Source organism: Mus caroli, unplaced genomic scaffold (assembly GCF_978045245.1).
Source record: "Mus caroli unplaced genomic scaffold, Mus_caroli_1 scaffold_18, whole genome shotgun sequence".
Lineage (NCBI taxonomy): Eukaryota > Metazoa > Chordata > Mammalia > Rodentia > Muridae > Mus > Mus caroli.
Genome location: NW_028227273.1, coordinates 70,904,210 through 70,931,538, shown reverse-complemented (window position 1 = coordinate 70,931,538; position 27,329 = coordinate 70,904,210). Strand labels below are relative to the sequence as shown.

The window sequence follows — 27,329 nt, the reverse complement described above, 5'->3', positions numbered from 1 at the left end:
GCAACACTTAAAAGTGTTCAACTTTCTTAACCACCATGTGATTGCAAATTAAAGCTATGTTGATACTCAAATCAGAAGGAGGGAGAGAGAATAGGGGTATAATATGCAGAGAGACATATAAAATTAAAGGTTACATGAGAAGTAGTGTAGGTATGTAATACAAAAGAATCTTCCTAAATTATAAAAAACTATAAAGGGTTTACAAATGAAATTAACAATTAATGGGGGGGTGCAGGGAACCTGGCCAACTCTTCACCAGGTGAAGCTTTTATTACCAGGATTATTTTATGTCTAATTATGTTGTTGGCCAAAAGGATCTCTTGGGAATCCCCAAACAACCAAGGCCATTGCCAATGGTTAAGGTTGGTTGCTCAATAGAAGCTGATGGAAAATTCCCATTTCTAGTGGCAACATCTACATAAATCTTTGAACTCGTAGAAATTACCTGGTGCCTTCCTAAAAACCTTCACCCAGTTTTCTAGCTTCTTTCATACAGGAATATACTCTACATATTTCAAAGGATAAATGTAAACACCAACACAGTCCAAAATTATTTGATTGAAAATAATGTACTCCATTTACAATAGGTCAATGAAGGCAAAAAGTTTGGGGGAGTAAGCAACTAATATCTGTTTGACTGAATTCCTACTCTATGAAATTGATTCCAAAGAGACATACTTGGGTGACCAAAACCTGAAAACTACACAGCAAGTATACCTACTGTAAAACCCAAATCTCTCTCTCTCTCTCTCTCTCTCTCTCTCTCTCTCTCTCTCTCTCTCTCTCTCTCTCTCTCTCTCTTTCTTCTCTCTCTCTCTCTCTCTCTCTCTCTCTCTCTCTCTTCTCTCTCTCTCTATATATATATATATGATTATTATATTATTAAATTATTACATATAATATTATATAATATATATTTTATAAAATTAGAATAACTTGGAATAGTATTGTGTTATACTTATAGAACAGTGCCTTCCTCAGTCAACATCAGAGAATTTTCCTCTTCTAGCAGAACAGAGCAAGTGCAGAGAGCAGCAGTCAGATGTCATGCCCAGAATATAAAAATAAGTCTAAAGGGAATGTCCCCTTCAAACATATCCACTCAGGACCAAGGGAAATTTATTCAAGAGGGAACAGAAAGACTTTTTTAAAAGCCAGAAATGGGAGGAAATCGCAGAAAAAAGGTCTTCTAAATCAACAGTATTGACACATAAAAGATATCTCTGACACTGAAGCAGCAAGGATTATGTGTCTGCCTCAGCTGGGTTCCTAGAATTTCAAGCAGAAGTGAACAAAAGATCCATCCATAATTCAGAAGATATCTCTGGTTGATAACTGCCTCTAATACAATTTTAATCTCCTCTAAATGAGTCTCAATAAGAAAATAATCTACTTTTTACAATACATTGCATATCCAAATAGAAGATGGCCAATAAAAAGTGAACTGAACCACCTATTCAGAGATCTGTGTATTGAATATATATGATAACTTTGAAGTTACAATTTTAATGGTATTGTTAAGTGTGCAAACACATGGGTTTCTGATTCTCATCCTCTTTTCATTTTTTTCCATTTTGTTCAATTTTTGTGTTTCATTTTAGTATATTTTAATTAAAATATTTCATTTTCTTATTATCACATAGAAACCTGCTTTTTTTTCAAATGAGAGTTGGAAATGGAGTATATACAGATGAAAGGTATCTGGAGCTAATCTAATGGAGTGTATACAGATGAAAGGTATCTGGAGCTAATCTAAGGGCACTAGGTGGAGGGAAACCATAACCAAGGTACATTGTATGAGAAAAAAAATCTATTTTCAATGAAAGTAATAAAAGCAGTGTTCCACTGCTGTGTCTTCATATAACTCAAAAATTCTAAAATATTTAATTATAAGTATGTGTGTTGCATGTGTTTGCTATTATGTGTACATGTGAGTTTTGGTGTCTTTGGAAGCCAGAATAATTCCCTGGAAGTATTGATTTGGGTCTTGTGCACACTGCATGACATGGGTGTGGATATTCACCTCAGATCTTTAGCAAAAGCAATACATTATCTTAACTGATGAGACATCTCACTATCTTTTGCTATATTTTTCTGTTTATTAATACATCTTCTCTTTACAGATGTCTACTCCTGAAACTCCCAGAATGCATGAGGATTGTCTTTTCTTCCATGTGCAAATGGAAGCGTTGTTTTACCATCATCTCCAAGAACTCATTGACTTCCTGTGTTTTCTCTCTGCATCTACCTGCTGTCAAACTCACACATTCACTCAGATAGAAAACAAAAACACAAAAAATCCTTGAGTTTATTTTAATTCATGTTGTTTACTCGAGAAAGGGAACAAAAGGAAAGGACTTTTCCATTCTGTTCAAGTGGTTATGTGAAATATCACAGAAGACAAGTTATACATGACATTGCTAGGAATCATTATTAGAAAAAACACAGTAATAGTCACTAACTGTTGTGTACATCTTGTATGATATCCCAATATGACTTTCTGTACCAAATTTATATTTGTCAGTTGCAATTTATAACATGTAAGTTCAGGAAAATGTTTTCTCTCTTAACTTTGGAAGAGAATTTCTTTCTGGTCTTAACAAAATTATGTAGCACTTGGGAATAAAGATGCATCCCAGCAAGCCTCCACTGGAGGCCACGATGGAAAATACTTCCACAGCCACCAAAAACTTGCCCTTGGTGCTCTGATAGACAGGGAGAAATGTGACCCAGACACTGCAGAACAACAGCATGCTGAATGTCAGAAACTTGGCTTCATTGAATATGTCAGGAAGTTTCCTGGCCAAGAAAGCCACAATGAAGGTCCCTAAAGCAAGAGAAGCATGATATGCCAGGACACAGTAGAATGCAGTAGTTGAACCCTTATTGCACACAATGATGATATGACCATGCTCAGAATGTACATCATTGTCAACATAGGGAGGATAAACTCCAAGCCAGATTGCACAGAGAATAATTTGGATAAGGATACTGAAAGGAATGATGTATTTTGGTGCCCCTGATACCAGGAAGTGTCTCATCCTTCCTTCAGTGACTGTGACTTTGAAAGCCATAACAACTGTAATTGTTTTGGCCAACACAGTAGAAACAGCCGTAGTAAATACAAGTCCAAATGAGATTTGCTGAAGGATGCAAGTGGCTGAGTTTGGACGGCCAATGAAGAAAAATGAGCAAAGGAAACAAAAGATAAGTGAAACAAGCAAGATGTAGCTGAGAGTGCGGTTATTGGCTTTCACAATGGGAGTGTCGTGATGCTTCACAAAGACCCCAAGAGCTAGCACTGTAAATACAGAGAAACAGAAGGCCATTAAGGCTAGCATCATCCCTAAGGGGTCATCATAGCTTAGAAAGAGCACAGCTTTATGAATACAGTGGTTCTTCTCTGTGTTGGCATACTTGTCCTCTGGACACCTCACACACTGATCCATATCTGATGGAGAAAAGAAAATTGTCACTAGTTCAGGTTCAGGATTTTTTTTTCTTAGCATGATATTTCCATTATGCATTTTGAAGAAAGTGTGTTTCAGAAGGCTTGTAATATCTTACTTTGTTGCTGAGGATATAAGCGGAGCACAGCAATGCATCCATTTTATATTTCTCGTTATCTTTATGGTGAATAAATCTTCACAATCATTTCTTTGTCTATTCAAGAGTGTGTTGATATATACTGACCATGTTGTAAGAAAGCACGGGTTTCTTACTACACTCAGGATGCTTTGATAAAATGACTCTGACTGCTGAACTCATGGACTGTAAGCTCATTAATCTCAGTTTTACTGAATGTATTTGAAAATCACAGGTCCCATAGGTTCAGTGCCACCTAAAAAGCTTCTCTGTTTTAGAAATGCTGTCCCTCTGAAAGATGAAGACTCTGTCCTCTACTGGGACAAGACCTGTGATACATTTTCTATAGAATCACCAACATAAACAATGTGCTAAAGATGCAACACAAAATGAATTCAATATGTTGTATGCTGGTATAGATTTCTATGTATGATTTCCTGTAAAATTACAAAGGAGCTGATGAATTTGACAATGAATTGGCTCTTATGGAGGAAGTAACAGAGTTAGAGTGCTCATCAGGCCATAGAGGCACCAAAATTCTGTGTCCTGTTTATATGAAACAATAATATTGTCACTGAATGTAAAACCTTTATATATTCATATCACTAAATAGCCCTACAAATTGATTCTATCATCTTTGGAATCAGGCAGCATTGACCTGATTCCATAATTTCCATCTCTATGAGACTCAGATTCGTTGAGTGCACTCAAGAGTAAAGTAGATTTTGACAAATAGCATGTGAATCATAAAACAGGAACTCTCAGTCAAGAGCAGTAACACATAATGTTTGGTTGAGCTATACATCTAATCATCTTTCATAAGATCTAATCTTTACCATGGTATGTGTTGGAAATATGAATGCAATTACGCAGCACCATTTGGGTCATTGCAAACTGGTAATGTGCTTAAAGGATTTTAAGTAATTTTATCTAGAACAATGAATTTGGAAACCTATGTTAATTTGTTCAAGGGACTAGGAAATTATCTCAGTCCTGAAGTGAAAGTACTGCTTTCTTTAGAAGTCCTGAGTTTGATTCACGGTACCCACAAGTCTCATAACTGCCTATAACTCTAAGTACAGGGATTTGGACACCTCTCTCATGTATCTGCACTTGTGTACACTAACCCATCCTCTCCACAAACATGCACATTAAATAATAATACACTTGTTTTTACATTTACAAGAACTTCATTGCACTTTGTTTAATTAAAATGCATACATTGCATGTAGGAGTACATGGAGATCAAAAGACAACTCCTAGGAGGACTTAACTACTTTCCACTGCTATATCAGTCCTTGGAACAAACTCAGTCTTTTACCTTTAGTGGCAAGAGATTTAACATCTAAGTCATCGAACTGATCATAAACATCTCTCAAAAACTTTTATGTCATTCTATAGGATGAGAGGTGACATGGGACAAACTATTTGTGTGTCTTTTATATGTAACCAACCTTAAATAAATGATAATTTGACTAATACAGACTGTGTAGGTAACAATACCATTTGAGAAACTGTGAATAATTGCTTTCAGTACAAAGTCATTTTAATCTATTACTTTGTGATATTATTAATTTGCTTCAGTATAAAAAGTTATTGAGTAAAGGAGTTATTATATTTTCTGCATCATGAGCCAAATATTATATCCATGTCCCTAGATTTCAAATCAAATTAACCCCTAAAAAGGCCCCTAGATATTAAATAAATTTTATTTCTTATACTCAACAATATCTGACAAATATACAAGTATTTATTTGTATTCTTATTTAATTTTTCAGAGGTTTTAGATTTGGTTCCTAGAACCCTGTTAACACAGTCCAGCAAATTCAGTGTCCTATATTGTTCTTCATGGGCTCCTGCACCAACAGAAGGGATACATACCTATATGACTAGAATATAATCTACATGTAGATATAAAGAATATTAATCACTGGGAGTAAAATTTGTAGATTTTCTTCACACTGTTTTGACTACCAAAACTCTGAAAATGGCATCTGCAATAAATCTACCATGAGTAAATGATATGTGGCAAGGCATAAGTTATTACTTCAAGAGACACTGTTATTCTATTCCTATAAAGGCTTAAGAAAGAGATATATTTTATTTTTTCAGTTGCCTTTTAGACCCCTTCAGATTTCCAGTGTGGTTGGAAGAGAATGATCAATGTGAAGATTTTTGTCATTGCCAGAAATACTTACTTGTCTCATTAGAAATTTCATTCTCTGGGCAGGGACTACAATCAAAACAGCAGGCTGCCATTCCCTCCTGCCACAATTTTCGGAGTCCAGGACCACAATCAGCACTGCACACAGACGGTGGGATCTGAGAAAAATTAGGCACATGTTAATATAAGAAAATCTACCTACATCTTCCATGACTATAATATATTAGCATGTTGTGATATCAGTGAGCATATTTTATATGTACTGATAGTGTGATTACATTTCACTTACTATAAAATACAATGCCAAAAATAACACAAATTATAGGTATCTTTAAGTAATCTCTCCATTAAAGTATCCTATGGTAATATTTGTGAATCAGTTTCTTAATCATTTGGTAGTTGATGCAGGAATAAAGAGTGAACTGTGAGCAGTGTTGGCTTTGGGCATGGTTACAAGAATCAAGCAGAGCAAGACAGTATATTGTATTCCTTCAGGGTTGATGTTTGAGCACACATTTCCTGATTCCTGATTTCCTGATTCTGTAATCAAAAAGTCAAATCAATTCTTTCCACTCATATTGCTTATAGTCAAAATTTCATCACAGTAAAATTGCAAACTGGAACTAATGGTTATGTTCCCTGAAACATGGAAAAATATGTGCTCCAATAATTAGCAGTGCAAACCATGCCAAAAATGGTGTAAAGAAGAAAACAACCTATTATGCAAAGAATTTTGCATTTGTGATGAGGTAGTGTTGAGTTGATAAGTATTGAACTGGAAGATAGAGTCTTGCCGACATGTAAAGGCTTTACAAACACTGAAAATATTGTGAGAATCATTTATATCATATATATTAAAATCTGATGATGGGGATCTGTGTGATAAATCAGAAAATTCCTAATTCTTACACTCTCAATTTGCATCCTTTGTCATTATTGAGGTCCTTGATGAATACACACAATAGGCTTTTCTTCTGATCCCCACACATACAGTTAAGTACACGTATCCATGTTTTAGTGTTTTTGTTTTTTGAAGAAGATTCTCACAATGTAGTGTTTCAACTCCCTATGTAGAACAGACTGACATAGAGTTCACAAAGATCTCTCTGCCTCTACAGTGCCTAGGTTAAAGTAATATACTTCAAGTTTCTCATTTCCTTGCTTTTTTTCTTTATTGCTTTTCAATCATTGCTTTGGTCTTAAGTACTATTTTGGTTAAGTGTAGAAAAATGTATATCTTTACAAAATTTTGGTTTATTTCATTTGAGACAGTGCCTCCATACAAAGCCTTGCCTGATGTGGATTCACTATATAGGCCTAATCTGGCCAAAAAGAGATATAGATATGCCTGCCTCTGCCACCGCAGAATTAGCATAAAGGCATACAACATAACACATACTTGGCCTCATTTCTGATTATACTTGAAATTCTTTGATTTTCTTTCCATGTGTTACAATATTGGCAATAGATTTAGATTTAATGAGCTAATCTTGTTGCTTTTCTGATTTGATAAAAAAAAAGTGGAGATTAACATTCAATTATTACTGAAATTTTTTGTTAATTATTGTCCACTTATTGATATTAAAATATCTAATACTTTTCTAATACATATATTTGTGCCTGGTATTGCAGTGGTGCCCATATATTCCTTGACCAATCTTTAAATGTCGTCCATAGCTGTCATGAATCTCTGTAATTTGCTTATTAATGACCCTTGTTCTGTGTAGGTATTCATTAGGTTTATCTAGAGTGATAGAATGAATCTCTATAACTATATCTATGTATATCATCTCTATCTCTATATCATCTCTACCTCTATCTATGTATGTATCTAACTATCTATAAAATCTGTTTGAATTACATCACTCTTCTCTCTCCTTTTAAGAGATTCAATGCAAGAATCTACTGTTATCCGAAGAAAGTCTTTATATATAATAGGCTTCTGTCTTGGAGCCTATAATTTCTTCTTTTTTTCCCTGTATAATTCAAGTTTCAAGTAAATGTGTAACAGGAATTTTTTCTTTTTCTGATATTTTCTGTTTCCTATTCAAATATCTTCTATGTGTTGATAGTCATATGTTTCACTTTATTTTGGGAAATTACTGTTGCATTTAATGGTATCTTTTGTGAGTCTTTCTTCCTTTTCATGTCCATGATTTGTAGATGATCCTTTGACCCTTTCCTTTGTTTTCATGAAACTTTCATTATTTTTATTTTATCTTAGTCACACTTCTAATTCACTTCCTTGTCTTTAAGGCTTGTCATACTGTCTTCAATGTGAAGTATTCTCTTGTTGAGAGTTTTCGTTTAGATTTTTATTGTATTTGTTTTGTCTTTCCTTTACATATTTTAGTTTGGTATTTTTCATTAATTTGTACCTATGTGGAATTTGTCTGTCATATCCTTGCTCAGTTTCTTATTCTACTCAAAATTTCTGAATACAATCGAGTTTTCTTGAATTCTCCTGGAGGTGGTTACATCCTGATAGATTTTCTAAAGCATTCTTATAATCTACCTTTTGATTCATTGTTTAGTATGTAATTGAGCACACTTTCATTTATGCCTAGGACTGGAGTCCTTAAATAGCTGGAGTCATGTTGCTTTGTTACCTTTGTTTGTTTGCTTGCTTGTTTCTGCATTGGGATTTCCATGCCTGGGAGAAAAGCACTGTTTGTATTTAATCCTCTCTGTTCTTTTTTTTTATTATTAGATATCTTGTTTATATACATTTCAAATGCTATCCCGACAGTTCCCTATACCCTCCTTCCACCCTGCTCCCCTACCCACCCACTCCCACTTCTTGGCCCTGGCATTCCCCTGTATCAGGGCATATATAAGTTTGCAATTCCAAGGGGCCTCTCTTCCCAGTGATAGCCAACTAGGCCATCTTCTGCTACATATGCAGCTAGAGATAGGAGCTCTGGGGGTACTGGTTAGTTCATATTGTTGTTCCACCTATAGGGTTGCAGACTACTTCAGCTCCTTGGGTGCTTTCTCTAGCTTCTCCATTGGGGGCCCTGTGTTCCATCTTATAACTATGAGCATCCACTTTTGTATTTGCCAGGCACTGGCATAGCCTCATACGAGACAGCTATAACAGGGTCCCTTCAGCAAAATTTTTCTGGCAATATGAAATAGTGTCTGGGATTGGTAGCTGATTATGTGATGGATTCTCTGGGTGGGGTAGACTGTGGATAGTCCATCCTTTCGTCTTAGCTCCAAACTTTGTCTCTGTAACTCCTTTCATGGGTATTTTGTTCCCTACTCTAAGGAGGAATGAAGTATCCACCCATTGGTCTTCCCTATTCTTGATTTTCTTGTGTTTTGCAAATTGTATCTTGTGTGTTCTATGTTTCTGGGCTAATATCCACTTATCACTGAGTGCATATCTAATGACTTCTTTTGTGATTGGGTTACCTCACTAAGGATGATATCCTCCAGATACATCCATTTGTCTAAGAATTTCATAAATCCACTCTTTTTAATAGCTGAGTAGTACTCCATTGTGTAAATGTACCACATTTTCTGTATTCATTCTTCTGTTGAGGGACATCTGGGTTTTTTCCCAGCTTCTGGCTATTATAAATAAGGCTGCTATGAACATAGTGGAGAACGTTTCCTTATTACAAGTTGGAACATCTTCTGGAATATGCCCAGGAGAGGTATTGCGGGATCATCTGTTAGTACTATATCCAATTTTCTGAGGAACCGCCAGACTGATTTCCAGAGTGGTTGTATAAGCTTGCAATCCCACCAACAATGGAGGAGTGTTCCTCTTTCTCCACATCCTCGCCAGCATCTGCTGTCACCTGAATTTTTGATCTTAGCCATTCTGACTGGTGTGAGGTGGAATATCAGGGATGTTTTGATTGGCATTTCCCTGATGATTAGGGATTGTTTTAGGTGCTTCTCAGCCATTCTGTATTCCTCAGTTGAGAATTCTTTGTTTATATCTGAACCCCATTTTTAGTGGGGTTACTTGAATTTCTGGAGTCCAGCTCCTTGAGCTCTTTGAATATATTAGATATTAGTCCCCTATCAGATTTAGGATTGGTAAAAATCCTTTCCCAATCTGTTGGTGGCCTTTTTGTCTTATTGAAAGTGTCTTTTGCCTTACAGAAGCTTTGCAATTTTTTGAGGTCCCATTTATCAATTCTTGATCTTAGAACACAAGCCATTGCTGTTCTATTCGGAAAATTTTTCCCTGTGCCCATATCTTTGAGGCTTTTCCCTACTTTCTCCTCTATTAATTTTAGTGTCTCTGGTCTTATGTGGAGGTCGTTGATCCACTTAGACTTCAGCTTTGTACAAGGAGATAAGAATGGATCAATCCGCATTCTTCTACATGATAACTCAGTTGTGCCAGCACCATTTGTTGAAAATGCTGTCTTTTTTCCACTGGATGGTATTAGCTCCCTTGTCAAAGGTCAAGTGACCATAGGTGTGTGGGTTCATTTCTGGGTCTTAAATTCTATTCCATTGATCTACCTGACTGTCACTGTACCAGTACCATGCAGTTTTTATCACAATTGCTCTGTAGTACAGCGTAATGTCAGGCATGGTGATTCAACCAGATGTTCTTTTGTTGCTGAGAATAGTTTCTTCTATCCTCAGGTTTTTTCCAGATGAATTTGCAAATTGCCTTTTCTAACTCAGTGAAGAATTGAGTTGAAATTTTGATGGGAATTGCATTGACCCTATAGATTGATTTCGGCAGGATAGCCATTTTTACTATATTAATCCTGCCAATCCATGAGTATGGGAGATCTTTCCATCTTCTGAGATCTTCTTCAATTTTTTCTTCAAAGATTTGAAGTTCTCATTATACAGATCTTTCACTTCCTTAGTTAGAGCCACACCAAGTTATTTTATATTATTTGTGACTATTGTGAAGGGTGTTGTTTCCCTAATTTATTTCTCAGTCCCTTTATCCTTTGTGTAGAGAAAGGCTATTAATTTATTTGAGCTAATTTTATATCCAGCTACACGTTTAGGAGTTCTCTGGAGGAATTTTTGGGGTCACTTATATATACTATCATATCATCTGCAAATACTGATATTTTGACTTCTTCCTTTCCAATTTGTATCCCCTTGATGTCCTTTTGTTGTCAAATTGCTCTGGCTAGAACTTCAAGTACTATATTGAATAGGTAGGGAGAAAGTGGGCATCCTCATCTAGTCCCTGATTTTAGTGGAATTACTTCGAGTTTCCTTCCATTTAGTTTAATGTTAGCTACTGATTTTATTATGTTTAGGTATGGGCCTTGAATTCCTAATCTTTCCAAAACTTTTATCAAGAAGGGGTGTTGGATTTTGTCAAATGCTTTCTCAGCATCTAACGAGATGATCATGTGGTTTTTGTCTTTGAGTTTCTTTATATAGTGGATAACTTTGATGAATTTCCATATATTAAATCATCCCTGCATCCCTGAAATGAAGCCTACTTGGTCATGATGGATGATCATTTTGATGTGTTCTTGGATTCTGGTTGCGAGGATTTTATTGAGTATTTTTGCATTGATATTCATACGGTAAATTTGTCTGAAGTTCTCTTTCTTTGTTGTATCTTTGTGTGTTTTAGATATCAGAGTAATTGTGGCTTCATAGAATGAATTGGGTAGGATATCTTCTGCATCTATTTTGTGGAATAGTTTGAAAAGAGTTAGAATTAGGTCACCTTTGAAGGTCTGATACAACTCTGCACTAAACCCATCTAGTCCTGGGCTTTTTTTGATTGGGAAACTATTGATGACTGCTTCTATTTCTTTTGGGGAAATGGGACTGCTTAGATTGTTAATCTGATCCTGATTTAACTTTGGGACCTGGTATCTGTCTACGAAGTTGTCCATTTTATCCAGATTTTCTAGTTTTGTTGAGTATAGCCTTTTATAGTAGGATCTGATGATGTTTTGGATTTCCTCAGGTTCTGTTGTTATGTCTCCTTTGTCCTTTTTTATTTTGTTAATTAGGATACTCTCACTGTGTCCTCTAGTTAGTCTCACTAAGGGTTTATCTATCTTGTTGATTTTCTCAAAGAACCAGCTCCTGGTTTGGTTGATTTTTTGAATAGTTCATTTTGTTTCCACTTGGTTGATTTCAACCCTGAGTTTGATTATTTCCTGCCATCTATTTCTCTTAGTTGAATTTGATTCCTTTAGTTCTAGAGCTTCTGTGTGTGCTATCAGGCTGCTAGTGTATTCTCTCTCTAGTTTCTTTTTGGAGGCACTCAGGAAAATGAGTTTTCCTCTTATGACTGCCTTCATTGTGTCCCATAAATTTGGGTATGTTGTGGCTTCATTTTCATTAAACTCTAAAAGGTTTTTAATTTCTTTCTTTATTTCATCCTTGACTAAGAAATCACTGAGTAGAGTGTTGTTCAGTTTCCACGTGAATGTTGGCTTTTATTATTTATGTTGTTATTGAAGATCGGCCTTAGTCCGTGTTGAGCAGATAGGATGCATGGGAAATTTTCAATATTTTTGTATCTGTTTAGGCCTGTTTTGTGAGCAATTATATCGTCAGTTTTGGAGGAGGTACAATGTGGCACTGAGAAGAAGGTATATCCTTTTGTTTTAGGATAAAATGTTCTATAGATATAAATTAAATCCATTTGTTTCATAACTTCTGTTAGTGTTCAGGTGTCTTTGTTTAGTTTCTGTTTCCAGGATTTGTCCAGTGGTGAGAGTGGGGTCTTGACATCTCCCACTATTATTGTGTGAGGTGCAATGTGTGCTTTGAGCTTTACTAAAGTTTCTTTAATAAATGTGGCTGCCCTTGTATTTGGAGCACAGGTATTCAGAATTGAGAGTTCATCTTGGTAGATTTTACCTTTGATGAGTATGAAGTGCCCCTCCTCGTCTTTTTTGATTACTTTGGGTTGGAAGTCAATTTTATTCAATATAAGAATGGCTACTCCAGGTTGTTTCTTCTTCAGACCATTTGCTTGGAAAATTGTTTTCCAACCTTTCACTCTGATGTAGTGTCTGTCCTTTTCCCTGGGGTGTGCTTCCTGTAAGCAACAAAATGTTGTGTTCTGTTTGTGTAGCCAGTCTGTTAGTCTATGTCTTTTTATTGGGGAATTGAGTCCATTGATATTAAGAGAAATTAAAGAAAAGTAATTATTGCTTCCTGTTATTTTTGTATTTAAAGTTGGAATTCTGTTCTTGTGGCTGTCTTCTTTTAGGTTTGTTGAAGGATTGCTTTCTTGCTTTTTCTAGGGTGTAGTTTCCGTCCTTGTGTTGGTCTTTTCCCTGGATTCACGGAAAGATATTGTGTGAATTTGGTTTTATCATGGATTACTTTGGTTTCTCCATCTACGGTAATTGAGAATTTTGCTGGGTATAGTAGCCTGGGCTGGCATTTGTGTTCTCTTACTGTCCGTATAACATCTGTCCAGTATCTTCTGGCTTTCATAGTCTCTGGTGAGAATTCTGGTGTAATTCTAATAGGCCTGCCTTTATATGTTACTTGATCTTTTTCCCATATTGCTTTCAATATTCTATCTTTATTTAGTGCATTTGTTGTTCTGATTATTATGTGTTGGGAGCAATTTCTTTTCTGGTCCAGTCTATTTGGAGTTCTGTAAGCTTCTTGTATGATCATGGGCATCTCTTTCTTTAGGTTTGGGAAGGTTTCTTCTATAATTTTGTGGAAGATATTTGCTGGCCCTTTAATTTGCGAATCTTCATTCTCATCTACTCCTATTTTCTGTAGGTTTGGTCTTCTCATTGTGTGCTGGATTTCCTGGATGTTTTGAGTTAGGATCTTTTTACATTTTTCATTTTCTTTGATTGTTGTGCTGATGTTCTCTATGGAATCTTCTGCACCTGAGTTTCTCTCTTCCCTCTCTTGTATTCTGTTGCTGATGCTCACATCTATGGTTCCAGATTTCTTTCCTAGGATTTCTCTCTCCATGATTGTCTCACTTTGGGTTTTCTTAATTGTGTCTACTTCCCTTTTTAGGTCTAGTATGGTTTTGTTTAATTCCATCACCTCTTTGGTTGTGTTTTCCTGTTTTTCTTTAAGGACTTCTACCTCTTTAGCAGTGTTCTCCTGTATTTCTTCAAGTGACTTATTAAAGTCTTTCTTAATGTCCTCTTCCAGCATCAAGATATATGATTTTAAATCTGAGTCTTGCATTTCAAGTGTGTTGGGGTATCCAGGACTGGCTGAGGTGGGAGTGCTGGGTTCTGATGATGGTGAATGGTCTTGGTTTCTGTTAGTAAGATTCTTGTTTGCCTTTTGCCATCTGGTAATCTCTGGAGTTAGTTGTCATAGTTGTCTCTGGTTTGAGCTTGTTCCTCCAGTGATTCTGTTAGCCTCTGTCAGCAGACCTGGCAGTGTAGCTCTATCCTGAATTTCAGTGATCAGAGTACTCCCTGCAGGCAAGCTCTCCTCTTGCAGGGAAGGTGTACAAATATCTGGCGTTCAGGCCTGCCTACTGACTGAAGATGAAGGCCTGAAACTGGGCCTGTCCCAGAAGCTGTGTCACTTCTGCCTGTCCCAGAAGCTGTGTAGCTTTTGTAGTCCCAACTCTCACCTGTGCAGAGTAGTCACTCCTCTCTGGTCTTTTAGGGGATGTTTTTGTAATGCTCAAGTGAGGCCTGGATAAGGCATGAGATTTCCTGGAGACTCCACAGGCCTGTCCAAAAGACTGCTTGGAGTGCACAAATACTTGGGGACATTCTTGTCTTCACACAGTAGAGGGAGGTGCAGGATGATCTCCAAGGGCTCAGTGTCTGGTGCCATCACAGTGCACTCAGAGATGCCTCTGTGAGGGTTTTGGTGGCTTCATTGGCTCCTTTCTGAAGCTGCTTGTGGTTACATGGCTGCTGAACCAGGTCCAGAGTGTGCTTCTTTCCTGAGAATGACTTCTGGCATCCCTCTGAGAATGAATACTAATTTTATGTTTTATACTCTCTGAGAATCATGATTTCATTTCAGACTAAGCTTGAAGAAGCCCCCAAAATCAACACCTCTAAAATTCAATCCACTTGGTAGTTTAAATTGGAAACCTTATAACCATCTACATCAAAATTCATATCTATAACATACCTACAACCCATAGTGGGAGATAGCATTTTAAAAATTTCTCAAAGCCAAATTTTATCATGACAAATATCTTCACACAGAGTGGGAAAAAAACTAGATACAACTTATTTATTTGAGTGAATTATGCAAAAATTGAGCTAGCCAAGTAAGTTACCTTTAGTGAATAATATTTTTAGAGGGTATGATTGAACTCTGGAGACATGTCTCAGCTGTCAATAATAATTGTTGTTTATGAAGAGAAAACAAGTTTGAGTTTTAGTACCCACTGAGTCATTTAAGGTGTCTCCCGTTATAATTGTACTTCTGACATCTATATGAACCAAACATGCATGAACATACATGTATATAAAACTATCATAACCATACAAAATGTGAGAAAAAATAAATGTATACTTCATAGAGTTTCTAAATGGGTCATCAAAACTATTCAGTAATATGGTTTGAGATATTGACAATTTAGGACCTTTTTTTAAAAATGTCTAAATAGTATAATATAATAAAAATCAATGAATCAATGCTTGAATATATTTATCTTACTTCTTCCTTACAGGTAGTCTCAGCTTTTTTTTTTTTTTTTGCATCATAGCACAAGACATTCAAATCTCTCTGTGTAGTAATCACAATGGTACTAAAAGAATATGGCATAATTTTCTGAAAATTATATTAAGCAGCAATCACAAAAGTTTTATATTAATATTAGAAAACAAATAATTTCTGATAAAATAAAGATATCTGTAAGCACATCAGAAATGCTGAAAGAATTAATAAAATCTCATAAAAGTATGAAAAGAAGAGACATAAAACCAGAGGCTAAATGATGTTTCCTTGTGTGACTATTTCATTTCAATACAAGATAGGAAAAATTAACCTATGTTACAAATTTCAATGCAGTGTAATATAAATCATACATTTATATCAGACCCACCTGTCTACTTCCCGTAGTCCACTCTATCATATCTTCAGACAAAAGGAGCTGTTGACCTTGTGGAAAGTCTGGGCTAAACTTTCCTATCTTCACCTTAATTCCAAGACCATGTGGGAAATTCAACAAATAGAAAATGTCATATGCTGCCTGCAGTTTTTCTTTCTGGTTCATATTCACTCTTTCCCCAACAGGATTAGTGAAGTGGGTCTTTCTCAGAAAGGAGTTCAGCTGTAAGACAGGTAGTATTCTATATTGTATATGCCCTTACTTGAAATCATAAAATATTCTGATTGCATCTTAAAGGCAGCATTATTGAATTTCTCTAGGGTAAAAAGGAAATGGATAAATAAAATTATCATAATATTCCTAGAAATTTAATTCTTTCAGAAGAAACTACCAAAGACAAACACCAAAATATACACATGAACACCAAAAATAGATATGCACTATGAAAATACAGAGACACACATCTACATACACCAAGACTCATATCTCTAGAGAAATACACTGATAATACAACTATACACTTATTTACCCAAACATACATAAGTAAGCCAGTTACATACATACATAAAGTCACAGACATACAGAGAGATATATCCACCTAAACATACAGAGACACAGAAACATTCTGTGATGTGGTGGTTTGAACACATATGGCCTCAAGAGACTTGTCTGTATGAATGCTTGACCCATAAGGAGTACCATTATTTTGAGTTTTGGTCTTGTTGGAAGGCCAAAATATATCACTGTTTGGTGAGGGTTTCTATACTTAAACTATATCCACTGTGTCAGAGAGTCTTTTTCTGCCATCTGTGGATCAAGATGTAGAACTCTCAGTCCCTTCTCCAGTACCATATCTATCTGGATGTTACCATGCTTCTTATGGTGATAATACATGATTAACCTCTGAAATTGTTAGTCAGCCCTGATTAAATGTTTTCCTTAAAATTGTCATTGTCATGGTGTCTGTTCACAGTAGTAGAATCCTAACTATTGACAGGCATTTTTAGTAGGGATCAGAGTGTTGCTGTGATAAGTCTGAGCATGCTTTTGTTTGGAACAATGTAGATTTGGGAAATTTGATTATGAAAGCAATGGAAAGTTTTAGGTAGGTCTGTTGCAGGATATTTGACCATACTCTGAACTCTGAAACTGTGCTATTTACTAAAAATACTTGTTTCTAGTTGTAGTATGGCTCAGGACTCACACACACACCATTAATCCAAGAGCTTTCTGTTTATTTCAAACAGAATTAAATAATGTTAACCATTTGTCAAGAGGCAAAGCAAGCAACCTTTTGACAGGGTGTGAACATAGGAAAATACCCACAGAGGAAGAGGCAGTCAGATGAAGAGAGAGATGCACAGAAAGTAGAAAGGAAGGGACATTGAGTTTGAAGGGATTGGAGATGGCATGAAAAGGGATAGCTTCCTTCTCCTTTTAGAATGTCAAATGAGGATGAAGTTCAGCAGGAAGCTTTCTTTGTTGCTCTGAGTTAGTAGGCTTTCACCCCAGCATCTGGGATCTAGGTTTATATTGGAACAATCAAACATTTGATTCTGTTTATGATTTTGTTAGAAACAACTTTGGTCTTAATGGGCCATACTAGTAGAAACATAGAAGACAGAAGTACCAATGGTGATTTTAACTGTTGGGGCCTGACTCATGAAATTTCAGAAGAACAGAATTTTAGTATTTTACCTAGAATTCATTCTTGGTTGGTTAAGAAACTGGCAGTTTTTAGCTGTTTTCCAAATAGTCTGGCTGAGGCTAAAATGAAAAAAAATTCGGTTAATTGCATTGGCAAAGAAAATCTCAAAACAGCTTAGTATAGGCTTTGTCCTGTGCCTCACTCTTATAAAGAGTGTTTTGGTAAAATAGAGCAAACTGAGCAAGGAAAAATACAAAATGTATAATTTGAGGATTAAAGGGGCATCAACATGTGGAGTAGTACTAAATTGTATTTTCAAGGACATAAAACGACTAAATATATTCAATGGAATTAAGGAAGTGGTAGCCTCAAAGCACAATCCCACCCAGATAAGCTTCAATCTTATGAAATAAAATTAAAGAAAAGGTTACTTCCTGCCACGAGCTCTGGTGGAGTCAGCTTGACAGATAAAAGTCTGGAAGCTTTCTCATGAGGAAAAGAGTTTCAAGGAAGCTCTCCTCCTGGAGTCTGGTGAAAGCCAGCTCTCCAGTTGGGTCAGTTTGACAAGGGAAAGCTTGGAAGCTGCCCACGAGGAAAAGAGTTCCACGGAAATTCCCTCCTGGAGTTTGGCATTTCCCCTAACCCATAAAATTAATTTTCCACTCCCACGTTAGTCTAGTGTATGGATCCACATGCCCTCTATTAAGCATTACCTTATAATAAGTGCCTTTTAAGATTGAATTCTGAATTAGCTAAAGCCTCTCCTAGTGTTCCAAAATTCCAGACTACAGCAAGGAGTTTAACCTATTCAGTAACTAATTAAGCACTACAATAAATCAGAGCCATTAACTCAGTTGTCTGCAGAAAGAGCCTGGGAATCTCACTGAGATAGAAATTTTTACTACAGGTTACATTCCATGCCAAGAGCAAGTTGATATACTATCCTGATAAATGGGGAATTCTCCAGACAAGATAAAATTTTACAAGACCTAGGAATTTAGAGCTCCATGACACCACATTATTCTTGAGGCCTGTCAAGAGTTAAAACCCCCTGGTGCTATTAACACTAAAGTGTGAAACTCTTGCCTGGCACAGGGCTGATCCTAGGCTGGAATGCTAATCTCTAGTGTAAACATTTATCTAGTTTCTGAAAATTCCGTTCCCAGTCATTCTCTTGTATCTGGAAAACTTCAATGTACCTTATCTGTTATGATTTGCAATTTATTATACACTCTGTAATATAAAATAGTCTAATGCTCGACCACAGATTACATTCAGATTCAACATCCCACTTGTGTGTGTCTGTTTGTCAATTTAATCCTAAGCTTTGCCCACCTACTCTAGAGACCTGTTCTATGCAGGCACAGGGGCCCAGAGGGTCTGCAGCAACTTCCAGTCATGGTGGTACATGCCTTAATTTTAGCACTCAAAAGAGAAAGGCATGCAGATCTCTGAAAACAATGTCAATCTGGTTTATGAGTTACATAACAAGGGTAAACAATGAAGGAAATCATTGAAAACAGAAAGCTGATGGGGATTTAATTAAGGCAGTAGACCATGTTCCAGGACCAGGAAGCAGCAGAATTTGGCAGCTAAGGCAACATGTTTCTGGTTTCACAGTCAAGGATAAAATGATGTAGTTATTGAATCTTTCTCTTCAACTATGAAAAGTCACTGAATCCAGGTTTATTGCAGTGGTGTCCCTCATGTACTCCTATAAAGAAACTGATTATGGAACCTCTGCTTGTGAGTCTGGGAATTTACTGAGGCCAGAAATGTGGCAGGGATATATTTACAAGGAGGCTCAGAGATGTCACTGTATGAAGTTGTGAAAGGCTATTGTGTAAAGCTGTGAAGATAAAGCATGGATTGATTGCCTTGGAGACCCCATTGGTTTGGAGAAGTCAAAGATGGGGGATACCTGCCAAAGAGAGCTACAAGCAGGCAGTGGAAATAGTTCAAGAGAAATAAGTGTATTACAGTAAAACATGTTACTTCAAATATGAACTTTAACAAAAGTGAAGTGACCTGGAGACCTGAAGAGCATTTTGACATCAAATATTTAGATGCAGAGTTTGAAGTTTGCCCAGTTAGTTTTTTAACTTTCTTCAGTATAGTATTTCATCACTATACTCCTTTTACTCAATTTTGGAATGGTGTTTTATATGCTGCTCCATTATAATATGGAAGTGTGTGATTTTTTTTCTTTTTCTTTTTTTTCCATTTTATAAGGGATTACAGTTGAGAGATTTCATGAATATCTGAACTTTCAACTTTGGACTTTTAAACATTCCTCAGTGACTTTTGAAATTGGACTAATTACATTTTGCATTATGTTATAACTACAGATCTACAGGGGCCAGTGAGTGGAATGTGCTGGCATGAATAGGTATGGACCACATAGATTCATGTTTTTAAATTATTTTTCATAGGGAATGGCACAATTAAAATATGTGGCTCTGTTGGAGAAACTCTGTCACTATGTGGTTGTCCTTTGTGGTATCCTGTGTTCAATCTACATGCAGTATGGGAAAGAGGCTCCTTTGACCACCTCTGGATAAAGATGCAGAAATCTCAATCCTTTTCCAGCAGCGTGACTGACTTAACACTGCCCTGATTCACACCATGGAGATAATAAATTAAATCCTTGAAGCAGTAATCCATTAACAATTAAATGGTTTTCTTTATAGGAGTTGCAATGTTCATGCTATCTCTTTAGAACAAACTCAAAGGAAAAGAAAACCACATAATCATTTCATTAGATGCTGAAAAAGCATTTGACAAAATTCAACACCTATTCATGATAAAAGTCTTAGAAAGACCAGGAATTCAAGGCCCATACCTAAATGTAGTAAAAATAATGTACAGCAAAGCAGTAGCCAACATCAAATTAAATGGGTGAGAAACTTGAAGCAATCCGACTAAAATCAGGGACTAGACAAGGCTGCCCACTCTCCCTACCTATTAAACATACTACTCAAAGTCCTAGCCAGAGCAATTAGACAAAAAAAGGAGGTCAAATGGATACAACTTGAAAGGAAGAAGTCAAATATGACTATTTGCAGATTATATTATAGTATACCCAAGTGACCCCAAATATTCCAAAAGAGAACTCCTAAATCTGATAAACAACTTCAGCAAAGTGTCTTAATATAAAATTAACTCAAACAAATTAGCAGTCTTCCTCTACTGGAAGGATAAACAGGCTAATCAAGATATTAGGGAAATGACACTCTTCACAATAGTATCAGACAATACAAAATACTTTAGTGTTACTCTAACAAAGGAAATGAAAGATCTGTATGACTCTATATGAAAGACCTACATGACTGTATGAGAATTTCAAGTCTCTAAAGAAGATAGAAATATCTCCCATGCTCATTGTTTAGCATGATTAATAAAGTCAAAATAGCCATGTTGTTGAAAACAGTCTACATATTCAATGTAATCCCCATCAAAATCCCAACTCAATTCATCATAGATATAGAAACAGTAATTTGCAAATTCATTTGGAATAACAACAACAACAACAAAACCTAGGGTAGTGAAAACTATTCTCAAAAACAACAACAACAAAAAACTTCTAGGGGAATCATCATCCTTGACTCAACTTTGTTACAGAGCAATAGTGATAAAACAAAAACAAAAACAAAAAACTTCATGGTATTGGTACAGAGACAGACAGGTAAGTCAATGGAATAGAATTGAAGACACAGAAATGAACCCATACACCTATGGTCACTTGATCTTTGACAACAGAGCTAAACCCATCCAGTGGGTAAAAGACAGCATTCTCAGCGAATGGTGCCTGTTCAACTGGAGGTCAGTATGTAGAAGAATGCAAATCGATCAGTTCTCATTTCCTTGTACAAAGCTCAAGACCAAGTACTTCCACATAAAACCAGATACATTGAAACTAATAAAAGAGAAATCAAGAAAGAGCCCCAAATACATGGGAAATTTTCCTGAACAGAACACCAATGGCTTATGCTCTAAGATCAACAATTGACAAATGGGACCTCATAAAATTGCAAATCTTCTAGGAGGCAAAGGACACTGTCAGTAGGACAAAATGGCAACCAACAGATTAGGAAAAGATCTTTATCAACCGTACATCTGATATAGGGCTAATATCTAATATATACAAAGAATTCAAGAAGATAGACTGCAGCAAACTAAATAATTCTATTATATATGGGTTACAGAGTTAAATAAAGAATTCTCAGTTGAGGAATATCAAATGGTTGAGAAGCACCTAAAGAAATGTTCAACCAAAGGATTGGGAAAAGATCTTTACCAATCATATCCATAGGGAGTAGTATCCAATAAATATAAAGAACTCAAGAAGTTGGACTCCAGAAAACCAAATAACCCTATTAAAAAGGAGGGTACAGAGCTAAATAAATAATTCTAAACTGAGGAATACTGAATGGCTGAAATGTTCAACATCCTTAGTCACCAGGGGAAATGCAAATCAAAACAACCCTGAGATTCTACCTCATACTAGTCAGAATGGCTAAGATCAAAAATGGCTGGCAAGGATGTGAAGAAAGAGGAACACTCCTCCATTGTTGATGGGATTGCAAGCTTGTACAACCACTCTGGAAATCAGTTTGGCGGTTCCTCAGAAAATTGGACATAGTACTACCTGAAGATCCAGCAATACCTCTCTTAGGCATATACCCAGAAGATGTTCCAACTTGTAATAAGGACACATGCTCCACTATGTTTATAGCAGCCTTATTTATAATAGCCAGAAGCTGGAAGAACCCAGATGTCCTTTATCAGAGGAATGGATACAGAAAATGTGGTACATTTATACAACAGAGTACTATACACCTATTAAAAACAATAACTTCATGAAATTCTTAGGCAAATGGATGGATCTAGAAAATATCATCCTGTGTATGGTAACCCAGTCACAATAGAACACTCATGTTATGAACTCACTGATAAGTGGATATTAGCTCCAAAACTTGGAATATCCAAGATACAATTCGCAGACCAAATGAAATTCAGGAAGAAGGAAGACCAAAGTGAGGATGTTTCAGTCCCTCTCAGAAGGTGGAACAAAATACTCAAGGAAGGAAATACAGAGACAAATTGTGGAACAGAGACTAAAGGAAAGGCTATCCAGAGACTGCCCCACCTGGGGATCCATCTCATATACAGTCAGCACACTCAGACACTATTGTGGATGCAAAGAAGTACTTGCTGACAGCAGCCCTATATAGCTGTTTTCCAAGAGGCTCTGCCAGAGCCTGAAAAATGCAGAGGTGGATACTCATAGCTAACCATTGGACTGACCATAGGTTTCCCAGTGGAGAAACTAGAAAAAGGACTGAAAGAGCTTAAGGGCTTTTCAACACATAGGAAGAACAAACATCAATCGTCCAGTCACCCTAGAGCTCCCAGGGACTAAACTACCAACCAAAGAGTACACATGGAGGAACCCATTGCTCCAGCCACATATGTAGGAGAGAATGGTCTTGTTAGACATCAATTGGAGGAGAGATCTTTGTTCTGTGAAGGCTTGATTTCCCAGTGTAATGGAATGCCAGGGTGCGAAGTTGTGTGTGATTGTGTGGGTAGGGGAGCACCCTCATAGAAGCAGGGAGAGGGAGGATGGGATAGGGGTTTTCTGGAGGGGAAATTGGGATGGGTTATTACATCTGAAATATAAATAAATAAAGTATACAATAAAAATGTTTAATGTAAATAACAAGAATAAAATTCTGAGGTATGTGTAAGTGTGTGTATTTTTGTGAAGACAAAAAGCCACAGGGAGATATACAACAATACAAGCACCTACACAGAAAGACATTGACACATATACAAAAACTTCCTCTCATTGAAATATGGGCATACAGACAGAAATATACGCATACAACAAAAAGACTTACATGCATCCACATATGCACAAACTTATATGCACACAGCAACAGGAACATATATCCCTTCAAGCACACACACACACACACACATAAACAAACAAAACTCACAGACACATTCAGACACAGTCAGTTAAAAATACACACAGGAACATAAACATAGACACAAACACCATAAAGGAAGTCACTGACATATAAATTTATGCTCACTTTTACAAAAAGACAGAAAGACAGATAAGCATTAGGACATAAACGTGTGTGTATATATATACATATATATATATACACACATTTATCTCTATATCTATATCTATATCTATATCTATCTATCTATCTATCTAACTCTGATATTTAGGTGCTCTGTAGCAAAATCACTTATCTTCAATAAATTGTGCTTTATGCTCTACTGCCTTTACATTAGAAATTTATATTAACTTATTGATTTATGCCTACTTTCTCAGCAGAAAAAAATATTCAGAAAACTCTCTGTTTTGGAAAATAATTCCCACCCTCTGGTTTTGAGCCACTGAAAGACTTTTAAAAGTATTATAACATTAATAATACCAAGTACTGTCCATTATAAGAAACACTACCTCCAAGCAATGAGAATTGTGTCCTTTTCCATTGTCCTTTTCTAGATTAGACATTCTTTGAAAAAGCATTTCATGAATGGCATGGGCAACAGCATACACAGCATTGTATAGGTCATAACTGTTATCACTAAAGGCCATTTCAAAAGTCTGTTCTATTAGCCATTCCAATGTGGCATTAGATAAGCAGTTTTTCAGTGTCTTACTGTTAGATACTGATACTTCACAGTTAAATTCCATCCACTCCAACCTTGCCAGATAGTTGTCTGAATATTTCAGCAAGTTCAGTGTCTGAACAAATCTTTTAAAACCATAAATCACAGCATGATTGTGGACAAAAGCAAGGGTCCCATAGAACGAGTCAAGGGTGAAATAGCTTGTACTTGTAGAGAAATCCCACTGTGAGGTAGTGACCCATAGTCTCTGTATCCTTAGTGATTCCCACATTCTAAAGCTCAACGCTAGAGTACTGTCTGTGTTACCATAAATTATAACAACGTTTGTGGTTGATGTCATGATTTGGTTGTAATACACTTCAGTTCTTGACATGTATAAATGAATGTCAACTGTGATCATGTTGACAAATGCAAAGCAGACTGTATTTTTTTCCATCTCTCTTCTCAAATATGATAGAAATTGGACACCCTGATCATTGTCTGAGATGGCAAGCCCAATCCAGTTCCAGCTGAAGTGAACAATAAAAGACACCATGGCCAGGGCTAAAGATGTGTCCTTGGGAGCCATCTGATACAGATAAGGAAATTGTTCATTATCACTCAGGATAGGATGGAAAGGTCCATAGGTAAGCTGAAGGACCTAGGACATAGGGTGCAGCAGGAGTTAGCATGCTCTTCTATAATCTTACAAACACATTTCTTCAGAGTCCTAAAAGTACCCTATACCCATTTCATTCTCTCATCTATGTTTCAAAGAAGTAAATGCAAGAAGGCCCATCAAGTTTCTGAATATTATCTTTAAGCTACATAAATTGCATAAGTACAGGACCAATCTCTTCTTTACATTATTCTTAGCATCTAGAAATGGTATGATTTCAGGAACTCCTACTCTACAGAATCTCACCTTCTGAGATCTATAGAGGTCTATGATCTTCTGAAGCCTCAAAGATTTTTCCCACTCTGGTCCAGTTAACAACACTGCACAATTCATCTCTTCTACACAGACATAATTAGGGGGATTAGCACTATTTTGTTCAGAAAAATGAATGAGAGTTTCTAGTTGTGACGTACTCATACAACCATCTTCTGGGAAGTCAAATACTAGAGACATATTTGGTAAGAGATCAGTGTTTCTGTTGACTTCATCCATAGTAAAAGCCAAGGCCAGAGCAAAGTGATAATTTTTCTTCCTTGTTCTGTAAAAGGGTACAGTGTTTACTATAGACAGAGATCTACAAATGATTATTTTTAGAAAAAAAAAAGATAATAGCTCTCCTGTACTGGACAGTATTACCCTCCCAACCCAAAAAGATTGAAAAAAATATTATTTGTTATAAAGTCTGGATGACATAAGAAGCTGGAAGTTTGTATAAGCTGTAAAATTTCATTAGAGTGCATCTTTCATAAATAAGATATGCTATTGGTATCTGCCACAGAAAGCATATTTCATCTCTGTTTTTTGAGTTCTTGCTCAGACTGTACATACAAGACCATTGACTTTGACAAAACAATAAACATGATCATGACTTCATGTAATATAAACAGGAGATAATTCAAATGGCAGAAAATTATTGAGTAATATGAAAAATATATGTGATATATTATGCATTGAATTTATATTAAAGACATTTCTATAGGATTTGACCAAACAACAAAACTAGTCATATACTCATTTTGAAATTATTGAGCAATATGAAAAATACACATTAACTGAATTGGTTAAGGCAGTGAAAGAATGACTGATGAGTGCATAGTAGTCTTTCTGGGGCAACGTTTAGCCCTTATAACTCATATAATTTGTGTGTAATATAGTTACCATGACCTTTCATATCCATCCTCATCTTAATAATTTTCTGTAGTTTATCTATTGCAGACAGGAATTTTTAAAGTATTTACTTTTAAAATAAATTCAAACAACATATTTCTATTTTGTAAAAGCTGTATGTCTGTATGCATCTGTGTATGTGGACATGAGAAATGCTCCTTTGGGGCATAAAAGGATAATGCATCCCATGGTTTTGAGTGATAGGTTTCTGTAGACTACTGTAGGGTCAAGGCACAAAGACATACATGCTTCACGACATGTATGCTGCCATTAAGGACATGCACCACCAAGACAATATATTCCACCTGTTTTATGTTAACACAGGCATCTAATATATTCACACTGGTTATATTGGAGAAATATATTTTTCCTAAAATCATATTTTCACACATATCCAGGTATATTAACACAGCACTTGCAACCTATTTAGAAATAGGAGCACCAAAACTTCCTATGATATTTGTATTGACACTATTACATGTTTATAAAATGGAAGAATATAATGTATAAAATATATGGAAATAGTTCTTTTGTAATATAAACAGGAGATAATTCAAATGGCAGGAAATAATCCCATTTAATGTTTTGGGGAAGAATAAGAAATCCCATCTTATCCTAGTTAGTTCATGTCATCTGCACAGTATATACCAAACGTACTTCCTTCTGAATATTCACTCTGAGTTTAATACAGTTCATTTTCCAGTTTGAAATTGTTTGCTGTGCTGTATTTATTTACAAAATGGGGCACTTTTAGAATTTTCTTTATCACAGTCAGAAAATGTATCATTGAAATTTCAGTAACATACAATATGTGTTTGAGACTAGAATTTGTGCAACTCAAATACTAACATGAACTCTTGCACATCAAATGTTAAGAAATATTAAGTTGTTTGCTATAAGAAGGCCCAGTGGTCTAAAGAGATGTGTTTGAGAAACAGTTTTTAAAAGTCTACAAAATAAAAATGTGCATAGCACTCATGCTACAAAGATAGACAGCTATATTTTGGAAAATTATTGCTAGAGAAACATAGAGGTAATTCTGATATTTGTCAGAGAGTAAACAAATTAGAGATAAAGAGAAAAGATAAATGCTTCTTAAATAATGACAACTTCTCGATCACTGTTCTCTATGTTACCATCACATGCCACAGCTATCACTCAGGCAAGTGACAAGGGATGTAGCAGTCACCATAGTGATATTTACATGGAAAACACAAAAGCACTTACTTTACATTCAGAATTTGGTTAAAATAATCTTTGTCCACAGACAAAAGCACTGCTTTTACTGGGAAGGCACAATCTGTCATCAAGTCTTCATCTTTGTCTTCATTCTGCTTTATTCTCCAAAAGCACCTGGGATGAATGGATCTTGTCACAGGAAGTGGAATATTTAGGAGCAAGAAGAAGAAAATGAGAGTAAACATATTTGTCCTGTTCTAAGACTAAGCTGTGTAGATTGTGAAGTGTC

At 36.0% G+C, this 27,329-nt stretch overlaps 1 protein-coding gene across 2 annotated transcripts; it reads right to left on the bottom strand.

Annotated features, from left to right (window-relative positions):
• Window positions 1-2,331: 2,331 nt before the first annotated feature.
• Window positions 2,332-27,329, bottom strand: LOC110312462 (vomeronasal type-2 receptor 116-like). Of its 2 annotated transcripts, none has more exons than XM_021186069.2 (6): window positions 27,089-27,329; window positions 24,941-25,232; window positions 23,864-24,676; window positions 15,726-15,953; window positions 5,784-5,907; window positions 2,332-3,451 (listed from the first exon to the last, which is right to left on the bottom strand). In XM_021186069.2, the coding sequence occupies exons 1-6, from the start codon at window positions 27,283-27,285 to the stop codon at window positions 2,547-2,549; spliced, it is 2,559 nt and encodes an 852-aa protein (XP_021041728.1). In that variant the 5' UTR covers window positions 27,286-27,329; the 3' UTR covers window positions 2,332-2,546. The 2 variants fall into 2 exon arrangements, with proteins under 2 accessions (XP_021041728.1, XP_085688678.1); XM_085832552.1 differs by having other exon boundaries at window positions 23,864-24,604.

Bases quoted from the DNA above. Each gene is read 5' to 3' on its own strand.
- LOC110312462 (XM_021186069.2), bottom strand. From the start codon at position 27,285: ATGTTTACTCTCATTTTCTTCTTCTTGCTCCTAAATATTCCACTTCCT. The intron at 25,233-27,088 runs GTAAGTGCTTTT...ACCCTTTTACAG, and splicing joins AACCAAATTCTGAATGTAAA to AACAAGGAAGAAAAATTATC. The intron at 24,677-24,940 runs GTGAGATTCTGT...CCTATGTCCTAG, and splicing joins ACCTCTATAGATCTCAGAAG to GTCCTTCAGCTTACCTATGG.